At 51.5% G+C, this 25,887-nt stretch overlaps 3 protein-coding genes across 3 annotated transcripts; 1 reads left to right on the forward strand and 2 right to left on the reverse strand.

Moving 5' to 3' along the window:
* The first annotated feature begins 107 nt into the window (after positions 1 to 107).
* NELFE (negative elongation factor complex member E) lies at positions 108 to 6,349 on the forward strand. The gene is made up of 11 exons (XM_046004410.1): positions 108 to 250; positions 683 to 765; positions 2,162 to 2,231; positions 2,334 to 2,479; positions 3,158 to 3,232; positions 3,355 to 3,392; positions 3,581 to 3,906; positions 4,234 to 4,378; positions 4,533 to 4,587; positions 4,804 to 4,906; positions 6,036 to 6,349. Exons 2-11 carry the CDS (start codon positions 691 to 693, stop codon positions 6,131 to 6,133), a joined length of 1,131 nt encoding a protein of 376 aa, XP_045860366.1. The 5' UTR covers positions 108 to 250; positions 683 to 690; the 3' UTR covers positions 6,134 to 6,349.
* CFB (complement factor B) lies at positions 6,350 to 12,346 on the reverse strand. The gene is made up of 18 exons (XM_046004409.1): positions 12,130 to 12,346; positions 11,808 to 12,041; positions 11,213 to 11,398; positions 10,894 to 11,067; positions 10,542 to 10,643; positions 10,305 to 10,441; positions 9,873 to 10,011; positions 9,410 to 9,541; positions 9,009 to 9,110; positions 8,782 to 8,919; positions 8,199 to 8,296; positions 7,962 to 8,079; positions 7,676 to 7,829; positions 7,493 to 7,569; positions 7,177 to 7,289; positions 6,958 to 7,090; positions 6,828 to 6,877; positions 6,350 to 6,559 (listed from the first exon to the last, which is right to left on the reverse strand). Exons 1-18 carry the CDS (start codon positions 12,191 to 12,193, stop codon positions 6,404 to 6,406), a joined length of 2,307 nt encoding a protein of 768 aa, XP_045860365.1. The 5' UTR covers positions 12,194 to 12,346; the 3' UTR covers positions 6,350 to 6,403.
* A 378-nt stretch (positions 12,347 to 12,724) lies between these two features.
* Positions 12,725 to 24,965, reverse strand: C2 (complement C2). The gene is made up of 18 exons (XM_046004411.1): positions 24,825 to 24,965; positions 24,476 to 24,682; positions 23,414 to 23,599; positions 21,018 to 21,191; positions 20,834 to 20,932; positions 20,504 to 20,637; positions 18,820 to 18,958; positions 17,848 to 17,988; positions 16,958 to 17,047; positions 14,904 to 15,044; positions 14,685 to 14,779; positions 14,478 to 14,589; positions 14,195 to 14,360; positions 14,010 to 14,086; positions 13,783 to 13,874; positions 13,451 to 13,577; positions 13,262 to 13,311; positions 12,725 to 13,140 (listed from the first exon to the last, which is right to left on the reverse strand). The coding sequence occupies exons 1-18, from the start codon at positions 24,922 to 24,924 to the stop codon at positions 12,970 to 12,972; spliced, it is 2,301 nt and encodes a 766-aa protein (XP_045860367.1). The 5' UTR covers positions 24,925 to 24,965; the 3' UTR covers positions 12,725 to 12,969.
* Positions 24,966 to 25,887: the final 922 nt, after the last annotated feature.

Genomic DNA, 25,887 nt, shown 5'->3' on the forward strand with positions numbered 1-25,887 from the left:
CGCCCAGGAATGGGCGGAAGTGGAGGCGACTTCCGTCACACACAGCCTGGGAGGATGAAGATGAGCGTTACAGAGAGGCAGACCTGAGCCGGGAGGGGCGGACACGGCCGGGCGGAAGTATCTTGCTTGAGCCGCCTTGGTTACCGCGTTCTCCGCCCCTCGCTACGTCATCGCTCTGAGCCAGCTCTCCGCTGCCCGCGCGGGCGTCGCCCGAGACCGTGGGACCCCCCTCGGGTTACCGCCCCCTCAGGTAAGGTCTTCTCCTTCTCACCCTTCGCCCCTTTATTCCGAGCTCCTTCTCTTCTTCCCCTTTTGGTTGCTCTGAGAGCGCTGCGCGGGTTCCACTGCTTCCTGTGCCGTTTGGACCCCGCTTGCTATACCCCCAGCGGGGGTAGGGGGTGTCTGATGCCATCGTCTTGGCGACGGAAGGGGTGCTTCCCCTTTCCCGGGCCACTTGGTTCCTCAGCGCTGGTGGCCGTGATTGCTGGAGAGAAGAGGGAATGCTGATTGATTCCGACGAGCGGGGGCTTGGACAGCAGCCTGGTTTAAGCAAGGGGTAGGGAGAGGCAAAAGACAGGAGTAGGTAGGCCTGGAGGGGTGCGGTTGGGTACTTTGTGGACGGCGTGTGAACCCTGGGCGGTGACAGTGGAGAAAGATGTCTTGGGCCCTGCCCCTGAACCAGGAGCCACCATGTTGGTGATACCCCCCGGACTGAGCGAGGAGGAGGAGGCTCTGCAGAAGAAATTCAACAAACTCAAGAAAAAGGTGAGGGAGTGTGTGGGGGCGTGGCCCAACCTTTCACAGACTCTACACTCTTGAGAACACCTGGGGTGAGTGTGAGGGGATGGGGGGGCAGTTCTTCCAGCTCATACCTGGAGACATAATCTCCTCTCAGTGTAGCCTCGTAGTTGGGCTTTTTCCCAAGTCTTGGTGTGTACCTTCTCTTCTGCGCATTCTGCCATGCAGCTGTCTTCCTTTTCTGTGGCTTTTAGTACCACCAAATGGGTGGTAGTCTCCAGGTTTGTTTTTTCACTTCTACCCAGTCTGTTACTGATAGCCCCCAGGTACCCAGTGTTGCAGCTGTCATCTTCCTATCTACTCTAATTTAGTTCCTTTTCTTGATCTTCCAAATAGGAGTGACCACAGTCAGTTCTCCCAGGTGTTTGGAATCAAAATCTCATCTCTGACTTCTCCACTTTTTGCATAGTCAAACATTTGCCAAGTCTTCCTGATTCTTCCTTTGAAGTAATTTCTTTAGTTTATTTTTCCTGTATATTTCATAGATCAAGTTTTTGCTGACACTCATGTAGACGGCTGAATGGTTTCTCAAGAAGTTTCTCAGTGTTTTTTTTAACAGATTTCCTTCATTCTTAATCAAATGAACTACTGAAAACAGAAAACTCTGCCTCTTTTTTTCTCAAAACCTGTAAGTGGTCTTCCATTGTCTATAAACCAAAGCCTTACCTTGGCATCCCTTTCTAGTCAAATAGAACTATTCACTAGTCCCAAAACGTGCATTCCCAAAGCCTTCTTATTTCTGCATCTTTGCATCCTGTTTTCTTTGCATCCCTTTTCTTTCAATCTGTTTTGTGTAGATTGTACCCAGGGACCAGTTTAATAGCCATTTGGTGTCAGATAACCTTACTTGGTTTCAGCTACAAGCAGTCTGCATCTCTTATAATCATTCTTGATAATTGTCTCCAATCATCTTGTTTCTCAGGCTGTAAGCTTCTGGAGGGGAGAAACCATGTCTCATACTTTTGCATCCCTCTGTTACAAAGTTATGACGTGTTCTTGTTAAACATACAGGGGATGGATGGATGCAGCCCCTGAGAAAGGCATGTAGGCGTATACTTACTTGCAGCTTGTATCTTGGGGCTCTGGTCCATGGCTGAAATCCTTGTCTTCAACTTCAAAACCCTGAGACTCTGGAAAGCCTTTGGATACCCTGGTTTGGTAGATTAAGTATTGCTGGTTTTGTAGATGATCCAGTGGACCACGTGTGAGAGGCAGGGCTGCCTCAGCGTACCACTCCAGGGACACCATTTATACTGTTTCCTGAGAAAGGTGTCCCCTGGAGTGAGGTGCCCAGGGACCTTGGGAGCGGACTAGGCCAGGGACTGGCCCTCACCAGTCCCTTTCTTCTCACTCTTGTTCCCAGAAAAAGGCATTGCTGGCTCTGAAGAAGCAAAGTAGTAGCAGCACAGCCAGCCAAGGCGGTGTGAAACGCTGTGAGTGACAGGGGAAATGGGGATAGACTGGAAGTGGGCACCATGGGGCAGACATCTCCCACAGCTTGGCCAAAATAATGCCTCCTTCCCTCACCACTCTAGCACTGTCAGAGCAGCCTGTGGTGGACACAGCCACAGCAACAGAGCAGGCAAAGCAGCTGGTGAAGTCAGGAGCCATCAGTGCCATCAAAGCCGAGACCAAGAACTCGGGCTTCAAACGTTCTCGAACCCTAGAGGGGAAGTTAAAGGTGAGCAGAAGCAGAATGATTGTTCAGGGGACCCTTGACTTCAGAGGGCATGTTTCCAAGTTGGAATGGAGGTAAAATGGGGGAAAATAATGTTTATTTAGTCATAGATAAATTGTCATACGGGTCTGAACTTCAGATTTCTTATCTGTAGTGAAGACACTGGCTAACTTTTCCATTTTCCATATTACACGTTCTGTGGCTTTAATTTATCACATATTCAAGCTTCTGAGTGTTGTCATTCTGAGGAGTTGAACGGGTCGAAGATGTCAGTAGGTTCAAAAAACATTCAGATTAGGGGTGCCTGGGTGGCTCGTGGATTAAGCCGCTGCCTTCGGCTCAGGTCATGATCTCAGGGTCCTGGGATCGAGCCCCGCATCGGGCTCTCTGCTCCGCAGGGAGCCTGCTTCCTCCTCTCTGCCTGCCTCTCTGCCTACTTGTAATCTCTCTCTCTGTCAAATAAATAAAATCTTAAAAAAAAAATCAGATTAGCTACATACTCTAAGTATATGTTAAGTCATTCATGAAAAATACATAATCAAATAAGAAATGCACAAAGGAATTAAAGAAGAAAGAGGGTAGAGGAAACCAAAAAGAGGGTGAGGGAAGAGGAACCCCTCTGTCTCATGGTTAGGCTGCCTCCTGCTCTCACACTGAAGTAGATCTCTACAACCTTCCCAGGATCCTGAGAAGGGGCCAGTCCCCACTTTCCAGCCGTTCCAGAGGAGCATATCTGCTGATGACGATCTGCAGGAGGTATGGTTCCTGGTTCTCTGTCCCAGGGGGCCTAGGGAATGAGGAAGATGAGAGACCCACATATTTGGGGTCACATGCCAGCAACTAGGACTCATCTTAACTGTCCTTGGTTTCTTTTGCAGTCATCCAGACGCCCCCAGAGGAAATCTCTGTATGAGAGGTTAGAGAGCTAGAGAGACAACTGTGTCCCAATTGGAGGAGTGGGAGAGGGTTGATTGCCTGGATCCTTGGGAGGTTTTGGGCTGGAGTGGAAGGAACTGGGACTGCAGAGGGGGTGTTACATCTCCACAGGGTCTGGGAAGTTGAGGTAAAGACCCCCTTTGATCCTCACTGTCTGTGTCTCCCCAGTTTTGTGTCTTCCAGTGATCGGCTTCGGGAACTGGGGCCAGATGGGGAAGAGGCAGAGGGCCCAGGGGCTGGTGATGGTCCCCCTCGAAGCTTTGACTGGGGCTTTGAAGAACGCGGTGGTGCCCGCTCCTCAGCCTCTCCTCCCCGAAGCCGCAGCCGGGACCACAGTCGTGAGCGGAACCGGGACAGAGACCGAGATCGGGAACGGGATCGAGATCGGGAACGGGATCGAGACCGTGATCGGGAACGGGATCGAGACCGCGATCGGGACAGGGACCGCGATCGGGACAGGGACCGTGATCGAGAACGAGAGGGCCCTTTCCGCAGTGAGTGATCTGGGCTGGTGGGAAAAGTGAAAGGGTTTAGGTGGGTCCTACTAAAGTGGCCTCTTAAAGCAGAGGCTGAGGGGCGCCTGGGTGGCTCAGTGGGTTAAAGCCTCTGCCTTCGGCTCAGGTCATGGTCTCAGGGTCCTGGGATCAAGCCCCACATCAGGCTCTCTGCTCAGCGGGGAGCCTGCTTCCTCCTCTCTCTCTGCCTGCCTCTCTGCCTACTTGTGATCTCTCTCTGTCAAATAAATAAATTAAAAATTAAAAAAAAAAAAAGCAGAGGTTGAGATGGGTTGCATCTTGTGACTGTGACTCCTGATCCCACAGGGTCGGATTCGTTTCCTGAACGCAGGGCCCCTCGGAAGGGAAATACTCTCTATGTATATGGAGAGGACATGACGCCCACCCTCCTCCGTGGGGCCTTTGCTCCCTTTGGAAACATCATTGACCTCTCCATGGACCCACCCAGAAAGTAAGGATGACAGTGGGGGAGGTTGATAAGTCCTGGGAGCACTTGGGTTTGATTGAGAACACCAGCCTATCTCCAGAGGCCTATGAGGACTGGGTTTGGTTGGTTCCACAAGAGCCCATAGGCCCTCTACTGACCCTGTTTTCTCTCATCCCAGCTGTGCCTTCGTCACCTATGAAAAGATGGAGTCAGCAGATCAGGCCGTCGCTGAGGTTGGGACTTCCTCATGTTTTCTCTTTAAAATACTGAGAGCCAGGAGGAGATCATTTCCTATTGACAGATAAAGTCCCTCCCTAGTCACACAAGAAACGTTGTATTCTCAGATCCTCACTCAGTCTGTTTCTAGGGTGACAGCTGTTGGAATTCCTCCTTTGCTTTGTCTGCAATGTTTCCCCCCATCCTTTGCCTCCTCCCCTCTTCTGCCCCAGCTCAATGGGACCCAGGTGGAGTCCGTACAGCTCAAAGTCAGCATTGCCCGCAAACAGCCCATGCTGGACGCTGCCACTGGCAAGTCTGTCTGGGGCTCCCTCGGTAAGAACAGATTCTTCCTCCTTCATCCTGTTCCCCACAGCTCACCCCTTCCATTTGTTCCCCTGCATGTGCCAGGATCCCGTGGAGGTAATAGAGGCCTGGATCTGTGTGAGGCTGTGGGAATGGGAATGAGAATTGTCAGGCCTTCTGTCAGTTAGAGGTAGGAGTGGACAGAAAGAAAAGGATTGAGACAACTCCCAAAGCAGTAACTGGAACAGGGAAGAAAGGAGAAGTAAGGGAGTTTGGTGCAGAAGATGAGCATGTCACATGGCTTTGTTCATTTTGAGATGGAGTATAGTTGGTTTTATAAAATAAGCATTTGAAATTAGAGATCGGGAACTTAACTTGGGTGTTAAGTGAGGAATGAAAATACGGATCAGAATTCTCTGTATCACAGAGTGGCTGCAAAATGGAAGTATAAGTATACAGAAGAATTACCAGGCCTGGGCATGGGGAATATTCAGGGAACAGCCATTAAAGCCAAAGGACACAACCTTTGGGAGAAGAGGTGTGATCAGCAGTGTCAGGGTGCAGAGATCCAAGAGAATGGAGGCTGGTTTGGGGTGAGTCAGTCTGGCCCCAGAATGGCAGGAATGGAATTCTTGGAGAAGGGGTGAAGAGAGGGACACATCTGCATAGAGAGGAAAAAGAAAGGGAGGGAACAGCTTTAGGCTGGAGGAAGAATGCTTTGGGTCAAAGCCGCACCCAGAATGGTTCTCCCATTAGAACCAGTAGCATTTCTTAGTTTAGTGCAAATAGCCCACTGTACCTGTTGGCTTTTCTAACACAGGAGTAGGCAGAAAGGGGTGTTCAGAGCAAGAGTGGCCCTCCAGACGAAAGGAGGGAACAAGAAACGACTAGCATGTCAACAAAGGCCTATGGAGATTTTCTAATGGCTTAACATCATTTATTTGTCTCAGTAATAACATCTGGGATGGTTCTAAGAACTTAAGGTATCTGCATGGGCCACAGTAGCAGGATACGCTCCTGGCCACCAGAGGGCAGCATTGAAATTGGGCTTCCAAGGGCCAGCGGCCAGGAGGGAGCTGGTCAGACTCTTGAGTTGTGACCTCAGTAGTGCTCAGATGCAGTGCTACAGACCATAACCAATCCTTTCCTCCTTCCCTAGCTGTCCAGAACAGCCCTAAGGGTTGCCACCGGGACAAGAGGACCCAGATTGTCTACAGCGATGATGTCTACAAGGAAAACCTTGTGGATGGCTTCTAGAGAATGGAGCTGGATTCCGTGTGCCTCATCTGCGTCAGCACTGGTCTCAGTAAAACACTGAGGTGGAAGCTCACACATCTTCCTCAGCCTCTGGTTTTTCATCACTTGGGATGGGGCTTGAGCCTTTAAAAACGGCTGTTAGATTTTATCTCAGTTGTAACACATGGCCAGTGCACGTTCCCCTTTCCCTTCCCCCAAAAGGATCTTGAACACAGGTATTGTCGCATCTGTTTTAATTTGATCTCATACCCCTTTCCAGAAGGAAAGCCCTCACAGAAAATCCAAATCCTCATCTTTGAGTTTGTCCTTGAGCCAAGGCAGCACTTGGAAGAGGTTGACGTGAAAGTCTCGGGCATGCGTCGGCACCTGCTGCCACCGCTTCTGGTCTTTACAAACATCCACGACACCCCAGCTGATCACGCCAACCTGGAGAGGGCAAGGGGATGCCACGATTTTTTGGTAGAATTCCTTCCTGATCCCAGGAAGCTCAGCAATTCCCAGTTGCATCTGAGTTGACCTAGAAGAATTAGACTGGGGACCCAACTCAGTCCTGGTTTCTCCAGCACACAAGCCGGACACAGGGCCTTAGCCGGCTCTGCCCTCCTCTTTCCGGCCCCACCCCTGGAGCTTTCCTCCTTTAGGGCCCATGCTGACCACTTGGCACCTCCCCACAGATAGGAGAGGGGAAACTCACTTGAATGAAGCGATTCCTCTTGCGAATAATCAGGGGACCGCCAGAATCACCTACAGGGGAAGAAAAGCTGTAGGGAAAGTGGTTCTTGGGCTTCAGGAACATGCAGCACAACCGAAGAGCCTTCTCTTACCTTTGCAAGTATTGGGGTCAGCGTAGGGATCCACCCCTCCAGTGCAAAGGAACCTGGGGGTGACCACCTCAGAGATGTCTTTGACTTTTTCGTAGCCTGGGGCGAATCGAGCATCTCTCTCACAGCTGACTTTCTATAGGTGAGGAGAAAGCAGTGATGGATAGAGCATGCTCAGGAAGAAAGGGAGCCTAGAGGACCTGCTTAGAATCCCATCCTCACCTTGTCCCCATTCTTGATGTAGACCTCCTTCCGAACCAGCATCTTCTTGCTATCTTTGAGTAATTCTGACACAAACATAGCTTTGATATCCTTTGCGGGGAGCAGCTCTTGCACTGGACAGATAGACAGACTGGGTCATTTTCGCTCTCTCCCTCCCTATCCTCTCCCCATTGCCTTTGTCACTCAGCAGATGTTCTTCAGCCCTTTCCTCTGAGCTAGAGACTAGGCTGGCCATCATCTGCTCCCGCAGCTCCTGCCATGCCCCAACTTGTCACTTGGTACCACGCCCTTGTGCTACTTCCCCTGAATGTCTTACTCTGCTGCCGGCAAGTAGTTGACAGTGGAAGCCTCAGAGCTTGATTTGTTCTCTGGGTGCAAGGGATACAAATGGGCCTGTTAAAGAGAGATGGGGAAACTCAGGGACAGCACATTGGACCTGGCCTAGGTCTGCAGCACCCCCGTGCCTGAACTTTTCTACTCAAAGTTCCAGAGTACCCACCTGACAGTCTGGTCATATGTCAGCTTCTGCCGGAGCTTGATAAGGGCCACATCATAGTCATAAAATTCATTAATGCCTTTTTCTTTTTTCCCGTTGATGTTATAGTCAGGATGAAATAGCACTTCCTCTATGTCCAAATCCTGCCTCCTCCCTCCTAAGGTAGGAGAATGAGTATGTCAGGGCATCCCATGTCTGCCTAACTCAACTCTGCCCCACCCCCAAGTTGTCCAGTGTGCCAAGAGGAAGCTGCTGTGAGGACAGGGGAGTGGGCTCGCTGCATCCTTACCCACGCTGACCTTGATCGAGTGTGCCTCATCATCCACTGTGAAACAGTGTGCTGCGGTCAGCACAAAGTACTCAGACACCACGGCCCCCATGCAGCTCTCATGTCCTTTCAAAGGGCGCTGGGGACAGAATGGCAGAGGGGAAACTCAACTTCCACAAACCCCGCAGCACCCCTCTACCCCCATTCCACCCTGACTTCACCTCCCATGAGTCTCCGCAACCAGGAATCTATGCTTACGGTGACTGAGATCTTGGCCTGCCACGGTTGCTTGTGGTAATCATTGCCTGCCTTGTGCTCCCAAACCATCCCACAGAGGCCCAGCGTCCGGGTCTCATCTAGAAAGAAGAACATGTGCTGAAAGTTGTGATGCTTCATTTCCAGATGGCAGCAGCCTTTGGGGGAGGGGCATCTGCACGTTTATGAGGCGCAGAGGCCCATAAGGAAAGGGAAGATGAGGGCATTTGTTTCCTTACATTGTGAGCAAGGAACCATGGTGGTAGAGAGAAAAGGACTTGGAACTAAGAGATGGGAGACTGGCAGCTTTTAGGTCCAACTCCAGCTAGTTTGCTGTCCCTAGGCTGTTCTTGGCCTCTTTTCCCACACGTAAAACGACGGACTTGAGGAAGCTCTCTGATATCAGTCAGAGCTCTGTGATTCTAAGATTAGGAAGTGCATAGTGCCAGGAGACGAGAATGTGACAGAGAAGGAGCAGTGAGGGCCTTCCAGACTGCCAGGGCTTCAGGAGGACGGGCAGTATGAGTGACCTTGGGGGACCTGGGAAGTTTCCTGACCTCTTTACACCCTCCTGATATCTTCCTACCAAGCATTTGGATGAAAACATCTTCCAGGTTTTCCATGTCCTTGACTTTGAATACATGTTGTTCTTTATCCTTCTTGGAAGCCAAAGCATTGATGTTCTCTTGGTTCACCAGAGGCCCAACCCCAAACACATAGACATCTGAGGGAGAAAAAGGGAGGGTGAGTGTCCAGAACCTGGGGACAGGAGCTGAGAAAGCAAGCTACTGGATCCTGGGCAGTAAAACTCACCCAGGTAATCTTCCCGTGGGTTTTTGCGATCCCTCCCAATGTCCAGGAAGTCCCGGATCTCATGAATGACAGAGACTGGGTCCCCACCCATGTTGTGCAAACCTGTAGAGGAGACGGCCCATGAAGGTGGGAGGCAAGTAAAGAAGAGGGTCAAGGAAAGAAAACTGGAAGTAGTGACACGAGGCTGGGTAGGCAGGTTGAGGGGATGGAAGTGACAGATCACAAAGAGGCCTAAGAAGGGGTTCCTCCTTATAAAGGGTCACAGGAGAGATCAACATGGTTGGGGCCCCGAGCAGCACTCAGGGCCCCAACCACAAGTCTAGTGTTACGTGTAGACCAAGTGGCCACACGCTGGTACGAAAGAGTCGGGAGTCCAGGGCAGGAGAGGGGTCCCTTCTGACCATCAGTCATGAGGATGATGACGTGGCGGGTACGGTTCCAGCTTTCAAGAGCCCTGTTCGCTGGCCAACTCATCATATTGTATACTTCCTGGAGGGCCTTCTTGGTGTTAGTCCCTCCCTTAAGCTTGTGATCTGTGGAAAGGGAAGAGATCACCTTGCCTTGTCTTCTAAGTCATCTGTGAACCCTAGAGGCCTATCAACAACTGAAATCCCACGTCTTTCAGCTTTTTGAATTGTCACCCCACTGACATCCCTTTGGCCACAAAGTGACTTCCGCCAGCAACAGGTCCCCAATGACCCATATTCCCCAATGATGAACCTGCCTGCTCTCCGACCATAGTACAAAGTAGTTTGCCCTGCCTTCCCATGTGGTCTTACCACCCCTTCCCCACAACAACCCTGAATCTTTTGACCTGACTCCAGAGTAAACCACTCCCAACCACTCCCTTCCCTGACCTCTAACCTTCATAGCTGATTTTGTTGAGTGTCCTTGTGACCCAGTCTGCATTGCTGCTGTTTTCGTCTCTCAATTTGACCCAAACTTTGGGGACTGTGGCATATGTCACTAGACCATATTTTGGTTTTACCCCGTAACTTGCCACCTGTGGGTTAGGGGAGCAAGGGGTCATGGCATTGAAAGAATATTGTGGTTGGGAGAGGTAGGCAGCTTCTCTGGGACAGAGAAAATTATAATCAGAAACTCAGGACTGATTGGTCATTCTGAGGTTCACCTTGGTGATTGGGTTAAAAGTCAACAAACTGCTTCAAGTAAAAGGGAAGAAGGACAGAATAGGACCAGAGGTTTCTGGGACCCTGTGGTTCAGAGGCCTGGGAACATCAGGAAACTAGTGTTGGCAGGGCAGTGAGTTCACATTCAGGGCAGAGGGGGCTTCACCTTCTCAATGAAGTCTCTGAGACAGTTCTTGGCCCTTGTGAAGTTGCCAATCCCAATGCTGTCTGATCCATCCAGCACCAGGTAGATGTTCATTGAGCCCGAGGGGTCCAGCACAATCTTCCTCTTCTTTTGTTCCCCTGGGTGCCACCAGAGAAACTCAGGCTCCAGCATGCATGATTCTCCTGCCTCTTTATCCTCCCCCAGTTCCCTGCCTCCCTCCCTTCTCTGCCTCCAAACCTGGGCTGTGCCCATCCTCAGCATCAACTCCTTCTATGGTCTCGGTCAGGGAAGACAGGAAGGCTTCTGCTACCTCTTCAGGAGTGTCATACATAAAGGAGTCTGGGAGAGGTCAGAAATCAGGTCAAATGTTGGGAGGGGTGGAAAGGGGAGGGTCAGAGACGCATAGGCCAGAGTGAGCAGATGGTGGGTTTCTGGAGCCAGAAGGGCTCAGTAGTGAGGAATTTCTATGGGCAGGTTTAGAAGTGAGGAAGGAGCTGGGCTGTGTTACGGGGAGGAGGCAGTGCTCTGGTATACGAACATGAGGATGAAAGGACAGGATCTGAACCTAAGGGCATGGGTCAAGAGTCACCTTGGCAAGAAGGCTCGGTTCCGCTCCAAGAGCCCCCTTCCTGGCATGTTCGCCTCTGGGAGCCACGCAGGGTGAGTCCCCTGCTGCAGTAGTAGGTGACACTGTCTTCAAGGCGGTACTGGCTGCCCACCTTCCTTGTGCCAATGGGGATGCCCGGGTTGGGGCAGTACCCCGCTGCAGACACGTGAGACATAGAGGTGAGGACCAAAACCTGAGGCCCGGAAGGCACAATAGAGCACAAGAGTTGTGGGGCCAGTTCTTCAGGGTGGAACATGGTCAGGGAGGGGACACCATCACCAGGGGAGGGGATGCTTCTCACCTCCATTGTCACAGATGGCCGTTTGTCCATCCCACCGACCATTTGCTTGGCAGGTGCGGTTGGCTGAGCCCCGGAGAGTGTAGCCATCATAGCAGTGGAAAGAGATCTCATCACTCAAATTGTAGTAGGGGGCCCGGGGCCAGTATTCCCCATTCTCAAACTCCTGTGGTCTTGGGCAGCGAATTGCTTTGGGGGAGGGGGAAAAGTAGAAATTATTGAAAAGGAAGGGCTTCTCTTGAGAGTATCCCTCCTGGACTCAGGGACCCTGTCACAGAGAAAGAATGCCTGTTTGGTCCCACAGAACCAGTGGCTACCCTCAACACATGATGAGTCCTGCTTCTCCTTGCTCCCCATTTCTGAGTGTTCTTTTCACTGCCGGGGTGCCTGGCACAGGGCAAATGCTCAGTGAAGATTCACACCCTTCCTCTTCCCTCCTTCCCTGCTGCAGCCCTAAACAGCTCCTGCACTTGCTCAGCTCCCCCTGAGTTCCCCCTGCTTGACCTCAACACAATTCTAATTGCATCCTAGCCTGGCGCTTGGCCACCACCTGCTTCACCCCTTCATTGCCCCGTACCCACCCTCACTGCCCTCCAACCTCTGCATTCTGCCTTCTTGACAATCTTTTGGTCTTGGGTCTGCAGGGCACTCCAGGACCCCGTGGATCTGCAGGTGCGTGCCTGTACAGGGTATGGGTAGAAGCCAGAAGGACACACGTACTCCAATGCCTGGCCCTCCTTGAGAAGATTGAAGGAGCCACCTTTGATCTCTACTCCCTCCAGAGAGCAGGAGCCTTGGGGCCTGACCCCAGGCAATGGCGTTGTGCTCCCACCTAAAGAGAAAGGCTAATGAGCCCAGCCTCACAAGGCCAAGGAGGGGTGTTGGGGGTAGCAGGAAGGGGGGTGGTGACCCTCTCTTACCTCCAGACAAGAGGCCCAGCACCAGGGGTATCAGGCAGAGTTGGGGGCTAAGATTGCTCCCCATGGCGAAGGAAGGCAGGAGAGAAACTGGGGTTGGGGGCAAGATGGCCTATCCCAGCTTGTGCTGCCTGTCTGCTTCTCTCACTCTCCCCACTGAAACTTCAGACCTGGGCCTGATCGCCGTCTCTTCCCCTGCCCCCCACAACCTCCAGCCTTTTATGCAATCTGCGTCCTGGCACTAGCGGCCACCCCGCCCATCTGACCCACACCACTTTCCGGAATATCCAAGAGGGAGGGCCCCACTGAGCTGCCAGTCAAGGAAATAGAAACTGCATAAGCCCTGCCCTTTGCAGCCCATGATCCAGGACTGAAGTCTTTAGTGCCGCCTCTCAGCCCTAGGTCCTCCCCAGAGAGCCCAGACCTTCCCCTTAGGCACGAGAAATAAAGGCTGCCTCACTCCCTGTTGACTCTGTTGTGGGGCAGAGTCCAGTCACTGTTTGTCCAGCAGGGTCTGTGACCTGCCTCCTGGCGGTTCCTGGAATCATTCTGGCCTTCCTCACCCCCCCTGGCCAGCCCCCAGGTAGAGGCACAGACGGATGAGGAAATCTCGATTTTTATTAATTTCATAACTGGGAAATTCCACGTGAGAGTGAAAGGAGAGTGAGTCCAGTAAGGCAAAGGGTGTGCTCCCAGGGATTCCCCAGCTTGGAAGTGCTGCACAGGACGGGGTTGGAGCTGGGAGCACAGGTGAGTCATGGGGTCTGAGGGTGGAAGTTCAAAAGTAGGAGACAAGACAGATGGCAGGTGCTGGCAGGACAACAGAGGGATCAGTGGCCACAATTAGAGGGGCAAAAAGTTCAGGATCCCCTCCAAGTGCTGCCTCAGCCAGGGCTGCTGGTGAAAGAGACTGATGTGAAAATCTCGCGGTATCTTGCCTTTGGGGGCCCTTTGGCGGGAGTTTTTATTGTTCTTGTTACAGGGGTTGTAAAGACCCCAACTCACTAGGCCAACCTGGAAGAGAGAGAGAATGGGGTAGGAAGCTATCACAGCCCTGGCTCCAAGCCTCAACCTCCCCAGTTCCTTCAAAGGCCTCCCTCATCTTCCTGCAAGGCCAAGACCCTTCTCTTCTCACCTGAAAAAACCTGTGTCTCCGCTCCAGGAAAACTGCTCCCCCAGATTCTCCTGCCAGAAAAGGAGGGACACGAAACTGTCATCCAGACTCTCCTCCTGCTCCCATGTCATCAGCGCCATGCATGCTGGCCACGGGGACAGCGGTGGTCTTTCTATCAGGAATTCAGGAGTGGGAATGGAAGGGACTCACCCTTGCAGGGATTGTCATCATTCTCAGTCCCACTGCATAAGAACTGGTCTGTCACCACGTCTCTGACATCCTTCAAGTCAGGGAATGTGATTTTATCTTGGGAGATGGCCTCAATACAGCTTGCCCACTGCAACAGGGGCAGAACAGGACAGAGGGATGAAATGAGCTGTCCCAGGGGCCAGCAGGCAGTTGCTAGGCCAGGAGGAGGGGGTGACACAGGGTCAGATGGAGAAAGCAGCCAGAGCTGGAGGAGGAAGGGACAAAGAGAGACCTTCGGGGAGTAGCCACAGGGGTCCCATCCCCCCATGGCATTCCAGACCTGAGATCCTCACCTCTGTCCCTGTCTTGAGGTTAATGTTCATTTTGTTCCCATTCAAGGCCACAAAATGAGCAGGAATGCTCAGTTTGTTCAGAAGTTCACTTTCTGCATTCAAGAAGAAAGGGATGTGGTGCTGGTCCCCTTACCTAACATCCAGACTCCAGACTGGAGGCTGTAGCGCAGTCCAGGTCATCTCTCCTAAGCCCTGGTTCCTTGTGCGCCCTGAGCCCCAGCACTCACCATGGTCTCGGCAGGTGCTGCCTGGGGGTCTCCGCAGAGCCAGATTGGCCTCCACCGTGCAGGGGAGGCAAATGGGCCTGGGGAGAAGGACAAGGGTCACATGGGCCCATCCTCGGTGTCCCCTCCTGTGGGACTCCCAGAGCACTCTCCCCCAGAGGACGCCCTCTCATCCCAGACTCTAGCACCTGGCATGGGTAGACATCTTCACTTTCTCCGCCAGCTTCAACAGGGCAATGTCATCACCGTAGAACTCTCGGATCCCCTGATCCTTCTTGGCAAAGACGTCAAACCCCGAGGAGATCACCACCTTATCAATACTGAAGTCTTTGCCCCACTGGGACTTAGGATCCCCTGGGAACAATATGGCGGATTAGGCTGGGCCAGGGCTCCTGAAGGGGCCAGGGGCTAGGGACCAATGGTGAGAGCTCTGACCACAGGGTCGGGAACCTGGTGTGGGCCCTGCCTTACCCACACTGACCCTCCACAGAGAGCTGTTCTCAGCATTGCGGAAGCAGTGAGCGGCCGTCAGGACCCACTGGTCTGAGATGAGAGCCCCCCGACAGGTCTCCTGGCCCCTGGGCTGCAGGAAAACAGGTGATATTCAGGGACTGCTATGTCTCTGGACCCTAGCCTCTTCCATCTCTGGGTCCAAGCCCCCTCCCTCCTTCCTGGTACCTTAATAGTGACGTGCCACGGTGTCCTTTCCTGGACAGAGGCATTGGCTGACATGTTGCCCACCCCACAGATGGTGTCTGTGAGCTGGGAGACATCTGTAGGTGTGGGAACAGAGGGGGAAGGAGGTCTGTGAGGAGCGCTATGAGCAGGTTCCCAGCCTGGGATCCTGGCTGGCTCCATACCACCCATGTCACTCTGAAGAGGGCAAAGCTCACTCACCCAGCATGTGCTCAAAGACCTGGTACAGAGCCTCTGTGTCCTGCAGAATGAAGGCGTGTCTCTCGCCGTCCTTCTTGGACCCCAGCTCATTCAGTTCTCTCCAGTCCACATCCAGCTTGCCCACCCCAATGGCATAGATGTCTGATGGGGAGAAGGAAATCACCAGAATCTTATGGCTGAGGGGCTACCCTGTGAGACAGGAAACTATTATTTGGAACTCACTGGGTCCTACAAATCCCTAATTGAGCGGGACTGCCCCCCCCACCTCCTATATGACCTCATTTCCTGCCACTCCTCACCCTTCTCTCCATTCCATAGGGCCTCCTTGAAGTCCCTCAGATTTGCAGGCATGCTCCCACCCCAGGCCTTTTGCACACGCTGTGCATTTGCCTGGCCCACTGCTTCCCAGACTGCCCACATGGCTCACTTTCTTATCTTTTTAAGTCACAACTCAAATGTCACCATCTCAGCGAGGCCTTCCCTGGGCTCCTTGTCTAAAACCACAGTGCCTCAGCCAATTCCATTTCCTCTCTGCTACATTTTATACCCTCCATTTGGCACAGGGCACTTTCCACCACCCCCTACACGGTCCTTATTTACCTTGTTTAATGCCCAGAGTGGGTAGAACTATCTCCCTCAAAAGGATATGTTCAAGTCCTAACCCCCAGTACCTGCGAAGCTAACCTTATTTGGAAACAGGGTCTTGGCTCATACCTTGATCTTGGACTTCTAGCCTCCTGAATGGGAGAGCATAAGTTTCTGTTGTTTTAGGCCACCCAAGTTTGTATAACTTGTTGCACCATCCCTAGGAAACTAATACATTGCTCCTCCGGAAAGACAACCCCAGCGACACATTTTTGTCTGTTTTGTTCACAACGGTATCCTTAGAATGTGCCCAGGAGGGACCTTCTAAGTACATTTATATGGCTGAATAAAGAGCTCATGAAGGTACATAGTGGCAAAACTTCAGATCTGGTTCCTCTGTAAGGTGTAGGCTCTGAGAGAGGGGCCTGGAGCCCCCTCTTGCCACCTGAGACCCAGGGCCCACACAACCATCTGTACCCCCCTCCAAGCAAGCACAGGTGCCAGTCAGATCTGCCCTGGAGTGACGGCAGAGTCCAGTGTTCTCCCATCCTTTGCACCCCTCATGGCCCTTTTTTTGGCTCCCGGGGGACTCTGGCTGGTGTGTAAAGAGCAAGATGCTCAGACAGACTGAAAGACAAGGCTTTCCTCAGGTAGCAGTGTCGCCTTGAGCTGGCCAGAAGCAGTCACTGTGGGATTTGGACAGTTAGGTCCCAAGTGTTTTCTGCGACTATATCCCTTCAGTTCCTGCTTCTTTTTATAAGGTGTTTTTAAGCATTTAACTCGAGCCCAGTGATGCTAAGGAGTTAAAGAGGAGCATTTGGCCTTCACCTTCCCTAGGCCAGAGTTTTAAAGAAGAATCCGCTTGCCCCCGAGGGGCAGGTGGGGTTGGGGGCATGAAGAGAGGCCCCAAGGGGAAAATGAAAGTTGGAGGCTGAAAAGCAACTGTCCTCGCTTGTCTGGAACACTTCCGTCTAAAATTCTCTTCTGGTCAAAGGTGAGTGCAATCTGTGTTTAGTCTGAACATGAGGAATTGTTCCTTTCAAGGCTGCAAGTGCCAAAATCTCAGTTGCTTATCTGTACCGTTAAAGGAGGAAACACCAGGGACAGTCCCTACGAGTAATCCAGGCCCTTCCTCCCTGGAGAAGTTCATGGGCGCGATGATGGCAGCAGCCGCTCACATACACTGTTCCATACGTTGTTCCTCTGTTCCAGGAAACATCTGGGCATTTGAGGTGGGTTCTAGCACCATCCCCTCCAGCAAAGGCAGAAGCCACCCCGGGGCCACAGCCAAGAAAATCAAGGCTACAACCACGGGGCGGTTTGATTCCAGACTCTTCAGCATGACTCTCAGCGGCCTTCATACAGAACGACACAGCTTGTGCCCTCACTGGAAATGAAGGCAAGCTCCCCGCCCCCCTCCCCCGGGCCCCTGCAGGGGCAGCACAGCTGGGAGTGGTGCCAAGCCTCACCCAGATAGTCGCTCCTCTGCTGGTTGATGTTCAGGATCTCTTTGATACTGTCCACAGCCAGCTTGGGGGAGCCACCCATGTTAGACTTTCCTACAACGGAGGGAAAAGAATTGTCCATCAGCTCTGGATAGGACTGCCCTCAGCCCCAGAGGAGGGGGCAGGCATTCAGCTTTGGGAACCTTAACATTTAACCCTTCCCACATGAGTTTCAAGATGTTATTTACTGGGCAACCCTCTTGGGTCCCCTCCCTCTTTGGGAGCTTTGTACCCTATCAATTTAAAAAACTTTACTATTGTTCAACAGACCTTGCTTTGCTGCCCAAAAAAAAAGTAGAGGGTTAGATATGTTATTTACTGAAATTCTCTACATGCCAAGCACCATGCCAGGAGTGTAATAAACTTCATCTCATTTTAACTCTCATGAATTCTCAGGTAGTGTGGCTATCTGCATTTTATAGGCGAGAAAACCAAGTCCTGAAGTTGCTATGCGGTTTGGACACAATGGAGAGATAAATAGCCCAGCTCCACCCTTCGGTCCATCCGTCTATCCCTGCGCCTTGACACGCCTGCTTCAAAGCCACCCCGCCCCGTTTAGCCAACTCTAGGCAACCTCCCAGCTAGTAACAATTGCTGATATCTATAATCACAAAGTACTTTTACACAAACTGCTTCAACTACTCTACATAAAAATTGTGGAAGGAAAGGCGGACAGCTGCAATTATCACCACCATTGCTGTCCTCCCATTGACATCATCAACATTCCCTCTACTTTACAGATGAGAAACCGAGGCTCAGAGTGGCAGAGGGAGAACCAGCATGCAGGCCTTCCGACTCCACACGGGTGCTCCTTCCACTGTGCCAGACTCACTCGCGGAGGCAACGGCACCCACCGTCTGTCAGAAGGATGATGGCGTGTCGGATTTCCTGCCAGGCCGCCGTCTTCATTCCAAGGCGTTGCATCTGGTTATTCATCATGATGTGGACACTATTTAAAGCTGCATAGGTGTTTGTCCCGGTCCCATTTTCATGGTCTGGAGTATGTGAAGAGGAAGGACTCTCTTAGAAACGTCCCACCTACCACCCGACGGAAGGAGCCACTCTATTCTCCCAACCATTGGAAATGCTTTTATCAACTGGCTTGATACATTCAGACCTTCGCTATCTAGACAGAGATTTGGCAATGCTGTCTTTTCCCTTAGAAATGCTCATTGCAGGGGGGTCTGCATAGCTTAGTTAAGTGTCTGACTCTTGCTTTTGGCTCAGGTCATGATCTCGGGGTCCTGGGATGGAGCCCCATGTAGGGCTCCATGCTCAGCCAGGAGTCTGCTTGGGATTCTCTTTCCATTTCCTTTTGCCCCTCTCCCCCCTTCCTCTCTCTCTCTCTCTCTCTCTCTCTCTCAAATTAATAAATAAATCTTTTTTAAAAAGAAGAAATGCTCATTTCATGTCCCCACTGATGGCCACTCTAAAGCCTCAAGATTCAAAGATGGGGTTCCCAAAGAACTTGGGTTGTTGCACCCACCTGCTATCTCCCACCCAGGCAGCTTGACAATGGCATGGGGAGACTACCGTGTTGAGCCAAGAAAGCCAGCCCACATACATCTGGCATCAGGAAGGAGTCAGAGACCTGCACGACGCATTTGGACATGTAACATGATAGAGTAAGCCGTGAGCTGGTAGGAGCTGGGACTCCCCCGCCAGGAACCTGAGCCCCAGAGCTCTGGGACTAGAGTGTCACCAAAGGCTTCTCTCTCTCTCTCTCTCCGAAGTATCCAGAATCTCTTTGCAGGTACAGAGAGCTCATCTTCCCCCCATCCCCTCCCCCCACCCGCCTCATCACCTTCGTTTGACAACATCCATACCTTTATAGTTGACATTGTTCAGACTGTTGATCACTTCGGTCACATCCCGGGAGTCGTCGTACAGAACAGACGTGATGACTTTGGGACTGGATGCAAAGGTGATGATGGCGACGCTAACATTGATCTCGAAGCTGAAGATCTATGAAGGGCAAGGGAGAGGCAGCGTGAGAGGCCTTGAAACCAAAGGCAAGAGAGTAAGAGAGCAGGCCAAGGGTCCCAGAGGAGACAGAGAACCTGGGCCACTTGCTAAGACACTGCTGCTTGCGGGAGCCAGGAAGCTGACATCCGCTGACCATGTCTTCTCTGTGATAGGCCTCTCGCTCCTCACTGCACCCTCACATCAATTCTGTGAAGGGGCGAGATGGTCCCTCTTTTATAGATGAGGACATTGAGGCTTGTTGCCTTGCCCCAGACTACACCACCAGTACGAGGCAGAGGTCGAATTCGAACCCGTCCGCACGAATCTGAGGCACTTCTCTAACTGCTATGGTTTGCAGCCTCAAGGCTTAGTGGTTATGTAAGTCTTAAGGAGAACAAGGAGTACAAAAATGGCCTTCTTTAAAATGTAGCTGGGGGGCACCTGGGGGGCTCAGTGGTTAAGCGTCTGCCTTCGGCTCAGGTCATGATCCCAGGGTCCTGGGATCGAGCCCTGCATCAGGCTCCCTGCTTCTTCCTCTCCCACTCCTGCTTGTGATCTCTCTGTCAAATAAATAAAATCTTTAAAATAAATAAAAATTTAGGGGCGCCTGGGTGGCTCAGTGGGTTAAAGCCTCTGCCTTCGGCCCAGGTCATGGTCCCAGGGTCCTGGGATCGAGCCCCGCATCGGGCTCTCTGCTCGGCAGGGAGCCTGCTTCCCCTCCTCTCTCTCTCTGCCTGCCTCTCTGCCTACCTGTGATCTCTGTCTGTCAAATAAATAAATATAAATAAATAAAATAATAAATAAATAAATAAATAAAAATTTAAAATATAGCTAGGAAGAAAAACATGTGTCTATATAAACTATTGTGTATATGTGCTGCCGAAGCGAGCACTATGTAAACTATTGTGAAAAGCATAATTACCAAGCAAAGTGCTGGCAAGGGATTTAAACTAGTGGCTTCCAAACTCTCCTGTTCATGCATCATGTCAGAAAAACATTCTGGGCATATAGCTCAATATCGGTGTATATATTTATAAAAACCCACTCGGATTTATAAAGTGCATCACTATTCAAATATATTATGCACCTTTAAACACAAAAAAATTGGAATTTTTGAGGGAAAGTATTAATTATTAAGTTATTGATTTAATTTAAACTAAAATTATTCAACAAGGACACCAGTACTTATCTCCCACACCCCGGTGGGTTATTTTGTGTATCCTTCTGTGGAGACCATCCTTCTAGATGATGGGTGCCTAGGAAACAGGACCTCAGGAACAGAACAGGACCTTGTTCATTCTTTGGCGTCTCCCAGCACCCAGCAGCCAGCACAGGGCCTAACACACAGAAGGTGCTCCAGCAGTGTTTGTGGGTGAAAAATAGGATCCCGTAAATTGAATCCATGATTCCTGCATGACATGCAATAATCTGGGAGGACTTTTTGGAGGAGGTAAGCTATGAGTGGAATTCGGAGGAAGGGAAGGAACCAGGGACAGACAAGGGTGTAGGAGGGCGTCCTCTGCGCACAGAATCCTATTTCCGGACCCTGTCCACCATGAGAATGGCGCTCTCCTTGAAGATCTGGAAGTCGCCTTCTGACACACTCTGGGAGGCATCCAGGAGCAGGTAGAGGTTCAGGTGGCCCGAGCGCTGGATCTGGATTTTACGGCCCATGCTTTCTGGGAGAAATGTGCAAAGGGCAGATTCACATCTTGACGTCCCACCTGCTCTCTTACCATGGGGCAGGGCTTCCCTGCCTTCCCTCCAGTCAGCTCAGCCCCACCGAGCCCTCCCGAAGCTCTCAGCACCTTCTGGGAAGTCTGCTTCTCCCCATGCCAGGCCCCGCAGCCTGCTGCCCCTACCTCAAGCACTTACTTGTTTTCTTCTGGGTGGGATTGGTGGCTCCAAGCAGGTGGGAGAACGAGGCACCCATGGCGGGGGCCACATCCTCGGGAAAGTCATAGGAGTAGGGCTCTGTGGGAACAGTCGCTGGGGTCAGCCAGGGTCAGGGGTAGGGTGCCCAGGACGCTCTGGAGTGTCAAGGTGGCTGGCTACTCACGGCGGCATATGGGCTCTGTCCCGCTCCAGGCCCCATTGGCCTGGCACTCCCGCTCCGCAGACCCCGTCAGCACCAGATTCGAGGAGCAGCGGTAGCTGACTTTGTCTCCAAGGCCAAAGCGGGACCCCGTCCGCACAGCGCCCACTGAGATGCCGGGGTTGGGGCAGTGACCAGCTGCGAGTCAACAAGGGAAGACAGCAGTGAGCAGGGACCCCCCTCCTCAGCCTTTCTGCCCTGCTCACCTGCCCTCTCCCTCTTCCTTCTCTCCAGACCCGTGGAGCCTCTGCAGGTCATTTGGCCTCCCCCTAGGGAGATACCACACCCCTGTTTCCCAAGGGTGTGGGTGAAACATCTTTAGCAGGGCAAAGTGTTTAGAACTCATTGCCCTCGGTTGCCAGTTAAAGCGTCCCAGAGCCAACCTGTGGCCTCAGCCTGCATCCATCCCAGAGCCCCAGGGAGGATGCTGCCTGAGGAACCCAGACTGAAAATATGGATAATTCCTTAATTTCCATATCGCTGGGGTGACAATTGGGAAACTGCCAGTCTCTACTAAAACTAAATGTATCCTGGGGGCCTGGGTGGCTCAGTCGGTTAAGCGTCCAACTCTTGATTTCAGCTCAGGTCATGATTTCAGGGTGGGGAGATTGAGCCCTACTCCAGGCTTGTGCTGGGCATGGAGCCTGCTTAAGATGCTCTCTCCCTGGGTTCCTGGGTGGCTCCATTGGTTAAGCGCCTGCCTGAAGGCAGAATTGGGATTGAGTCCCACATTGGGCTCCCTGCTCAGCGGGGAGTCTGCTTCTCCCTCTCCCTCTTCCTGCCCCTCCCCATGCTTATACTCTCTCACTCTCTTTGTCAAATAAATAAAATCTTAAAAAAAAAAAAAAAGATTCTCTCTTTCTTCCCCATCCTCCACTCGCTCTCTAAAAAATAAATAAAATTTTTAAAAAACCACCTAAATGTATGACAACCTGTTCCACTCCTAGACAACATGCTCAAGGGAGGCAAATTCATATGTGTACTAATAATTTCATACATGGACACTCAAAGGGCTTTACTCATAATAGCTCCAAACTGGAAAGAACCCAACCGCCCACCGAGAAGAGAACCCATAAATAAATTGCAATCTATTTCTATAATAAAACTACACAGCAATAAAAAAATAACATGGGCACCTGGGCAGTGCAGTTGGTAGTTGAGATCTGACTCTTGGTCTTGGCTCAGATGGTGATCTCAGGCTTGTGGGATCGAGCCCCATGTCAGGCTCTGCCCTCAGCCCGGAGACCTGAGTCTACTTAGGACTCTGCCCCTCCCCATGGCTCTTTCTCTAAAATAAATCAATAAATCTTAAAAATAAATAAACTTTCTGCTACCCAGGACCACATGAGTAAATCTCACAGGCAGAATGTTGAGTAAAGGAAGCCAGCCGTGGGACAGTCATGAATATGAGTAGGAAACGACTGAATGGGCTGCTGGGGGACGGGATGGTCCTACCATCTCATGGACTCCGTGTCTCCTGTATTATGGGTTCAGAACTATCATCCAGGAAGCTCCTATAACCCAGGGACTCCTAGGAGCCCCACTCCTATCACGCAGAGCCCCTCACCATTGATAGGGCAATGATAACTATGACAATCTCCAAGGACTCTTCGAGATGCTTACTAATGTCACCTCAATCCCACAGCAACTCCACGCAGTGGCCAGTCTTACTATTTCTATTTGAGATGGGGAAATTGAGGCATAGAGGGGCGCCTGGGTGGCTCAGTCAGTTAAGCATCTGCCTTCAGCTCTGGTCGTGATCCTGGGATCCTGGAATCAAGCCCCAAGTCAGGCTCCCTGCTCAGCGGGAAGCCTGCTTCTCCCTCTCCCTCTTCCTCTCCCTCTCCCTCTGCTCATGCTCACGCTCTCTCATTATCTCTCTTGCTTGCTCTCTCTCTCAAGTAAATAAAATCTAAAAAAAGAGAGAGAGAAAATTTGAGGCACATAGAAATTAAATAACCTTCCCAAAGGCTGCCAGTCTGAGTAGCTTGGACCCACGCTGGCTGCAGAGGTGAGGGACTGGAGCACAGTGCTAGGTCGCTCTCTCACTCAGCACCTTGTTCCTACAATAGCCCATTGGGTCTGGAAACCTATCTTAATTTGAGGCATTTGGAAAAGCTGGACAGAGTGCGTGGAGCCTTTATGTTGGATCTAAAGCTTAGCACCAGCTGCCTCTGCTGGGCTCCCTGCCCCTGGGTGATGTGTGACCTGTAGACCTCAGTTTACCAAAATCCAGGAATGTCATTTTGGCATCAGAGACACCAGGCCCCTGTCCCCACAGAGGCACCCTGGGCATGCATCTGACTCCGAGGTTCCTGGGAGACTCCAGCCCCCATTCAGCTGGGGGGCAGGGCACTCACCCCCGTTGTCACACACAGCTGTCTCCCCGTCCCACATGCCGTTGGGGCGACACTGACGCACAGGTGAGCCCCGAAGGGTGAGGCCATCCTCACACTGGAAGCTCAGGTTGCCGCCCACAGGGTGGGACGCCAGCCGCGGGGTGAACATGCCATTCTCAAAGGAGACCGGAGCTGGGCAGCGAACACCTGGAGGGAGAGAAGGGGAGGAGAATATGGGGATGGATGGAAGACACCTGGGCTGGGCTAGGAGGCGTGGGAATCACCAACTGGTGGTCAAAATATTGGACTGTTGCATGTGAAATTGCTGCTTGTGGCAACTGACTGAATATTGGCAATGTCACATCATTCAGCCTAATAGACTGGTAACCACTTCTCTCAGCTCCCCGAGGGCCATGGCCACCCCAGCCCCTCCCCTGCAGTCCTCGGGGGCCCTGTGAGTGGACAATTAGAGGGGTAACATCGGGCACAATGGGAGACTCCAACACCCCTTTGAACAGTCGGAATTCTGAAATCCATTGTTAAGTATTAAAAAAATCACACCAAGGGGCACCTGGGTGGCTCAGTGGGTTGAGCCTCTGTCTTCAGCTCAGGTCATGATCTCGGGGTCCTGGGATGGAGCCCCGCATCAGGCTCTCTGCTCGGCAGGGAGCCTGCTTCCTCCTCTCTCTCTGCCTGCTGCTCTGCCTACTTGTGATCTGTCTCTCTCTCTCTCTGTCAAATAAATAAATAAAATCTTCAAAAAAAAAAAAAAGAAAGAAAGAAAGAAAGAAAATTGTTAGCTACTATGAAGGAATCCACTGTACTCCTAGTGAATCATTAATAACCTTCTCTCACTTATGGAGGAACAGTTTTAAAAAAAAAATCGCCCTGAGAATTCCAATCATCCCCATCAAAGCCTTCTTCCAGTGCCTTGGTATGGACAAGGAACAATGTCCTACTCTTTTGAGAAAGCTCTATGGAAGAGCGGCTTTTGCCATGAGTAAGCCCCACCCGGAGCGGGTCCTAGGCCGAGGCTCTGGGGTAGGTGGCCCCACCCCGAGCCAGGCCCTCAGAGAGCCTCACGTTTGCAGACTGCCTTCGTTAGCTCCTTGGATCCCAGGGTCTGCCACCGCCCGTTGCTATTGCACAGTCGGGAGGCTGGAACCGGGTAGTAGCCCATCGGACAGGAGTAGGTGAGGACACTCCCAGGGGCCCAGCCTTGGCTGAGGGTGAAAGTGCCGCCAGAGATATTCACATTCTGAGGGCAGGAGGGAGCCTCTTCAGCCAAGCCTGTGAGCATGGGACACAAAACAGAAATGCAGAAAAGATGAGAACAGAAAAGCAAGAGCAATTGTCATTTCCAGGTGGGAACTCGATGTGGCCAGCACCGGCCTCTTATGCTGACCTCAGCATCCCCCTCCCCAGCTCCTACCTGGGTACAGGGGCAACAGGCAAAGCAAAGCCATCAGTGGGTCCATGGTGTCCACCTTGGGGCAGAGAGTGGCAGAGAGCCGGCAGAGGGAAAAGGTCATCTGACTTCCCGAAACCCTGAGCTGACTCAGCAGCTGATTCGTTTGCTGCCAGAGAAGGAAAACTAGGGAGTGGCAAGGGGGCTGTGCTTTTTTTTTTTTTTTTTTTTAGATTTAATTTATTTCAGAGAGAGAGAGAGAGCACGAGCAGGGAAAGGGGCACAGGGAAAGGAAGAAGAATACCACTCACTGCCCTCCCGCCCACAGCAGAGAGCCCAACTCGGGGCTCAATCCTAGTACCCTGGGATTATGACCAGAGCCAAAGGCAGACGCTTCACAGACTGAGCCCCACCAGGCGCCAGGGGGGATGTGCTCATGGCAGGAAAAAATAATCAGGGATTGGGAACTGAGCTGAGAGGACAAAGCCCTTGCCCATCTCCCTAATCCCAACATAGCCTGCTCAGTTGATCTGCACCATGGACTTGACAGACCACTCTCAGCCTCCGTCCCCCTCCCCCACACATGCCCTTGCACGAATAGTCTAAAGCATACAAACCCTCAAACCATCCATGATATTGCAAAATCATTTAAGTCTCAGGTTTCTTAGGTGTTGCCAAGTGGCCTCTTGAGAGAGGCCTGCAATAGCCTTTTCTTCTTGAACATAAACCTCCAAGAGACTGAGGCTAATTTTCTTAGAAATTCTTGCTATATGGGAAGAACTACAATCTTTTTATTCCTTGTAACCCTTCCCCAGCAAGAATTTAGAGATAAAAATGAAATCAACACTTAGTTTTTGGAGACTAGAAAATGTTTAAAACACTTTTACGGAAAGTCCCGTAGAAAAAATTCCCAACCCACAAAATAAATAAGTCTGGGATTGGTTACTCAAAGGAACAAAAGTATTTTGCAATTTTGGAAGTGCTTTTATTTTTTTATTTTTTTCCTTTTTTTAAAATTTAAATTTAATTAATTAACATATAGTGTGTTACTAATTTCAAACATAGAATTCAGTGCTCATTACATCAC

The sequence above is a fragment of the Meles meles genome, chromosome 5, assembly GCF_922984935.1.
Source record: "Meles meles chromosome 5, mMelMel3.1 paternal haplotype, whole genome shotgun sequence".
NCBI lineage: Eukaryota > Metazoa > Chordata > Mammalia > Carnivora > Mustelidae > Meles > Meles meles.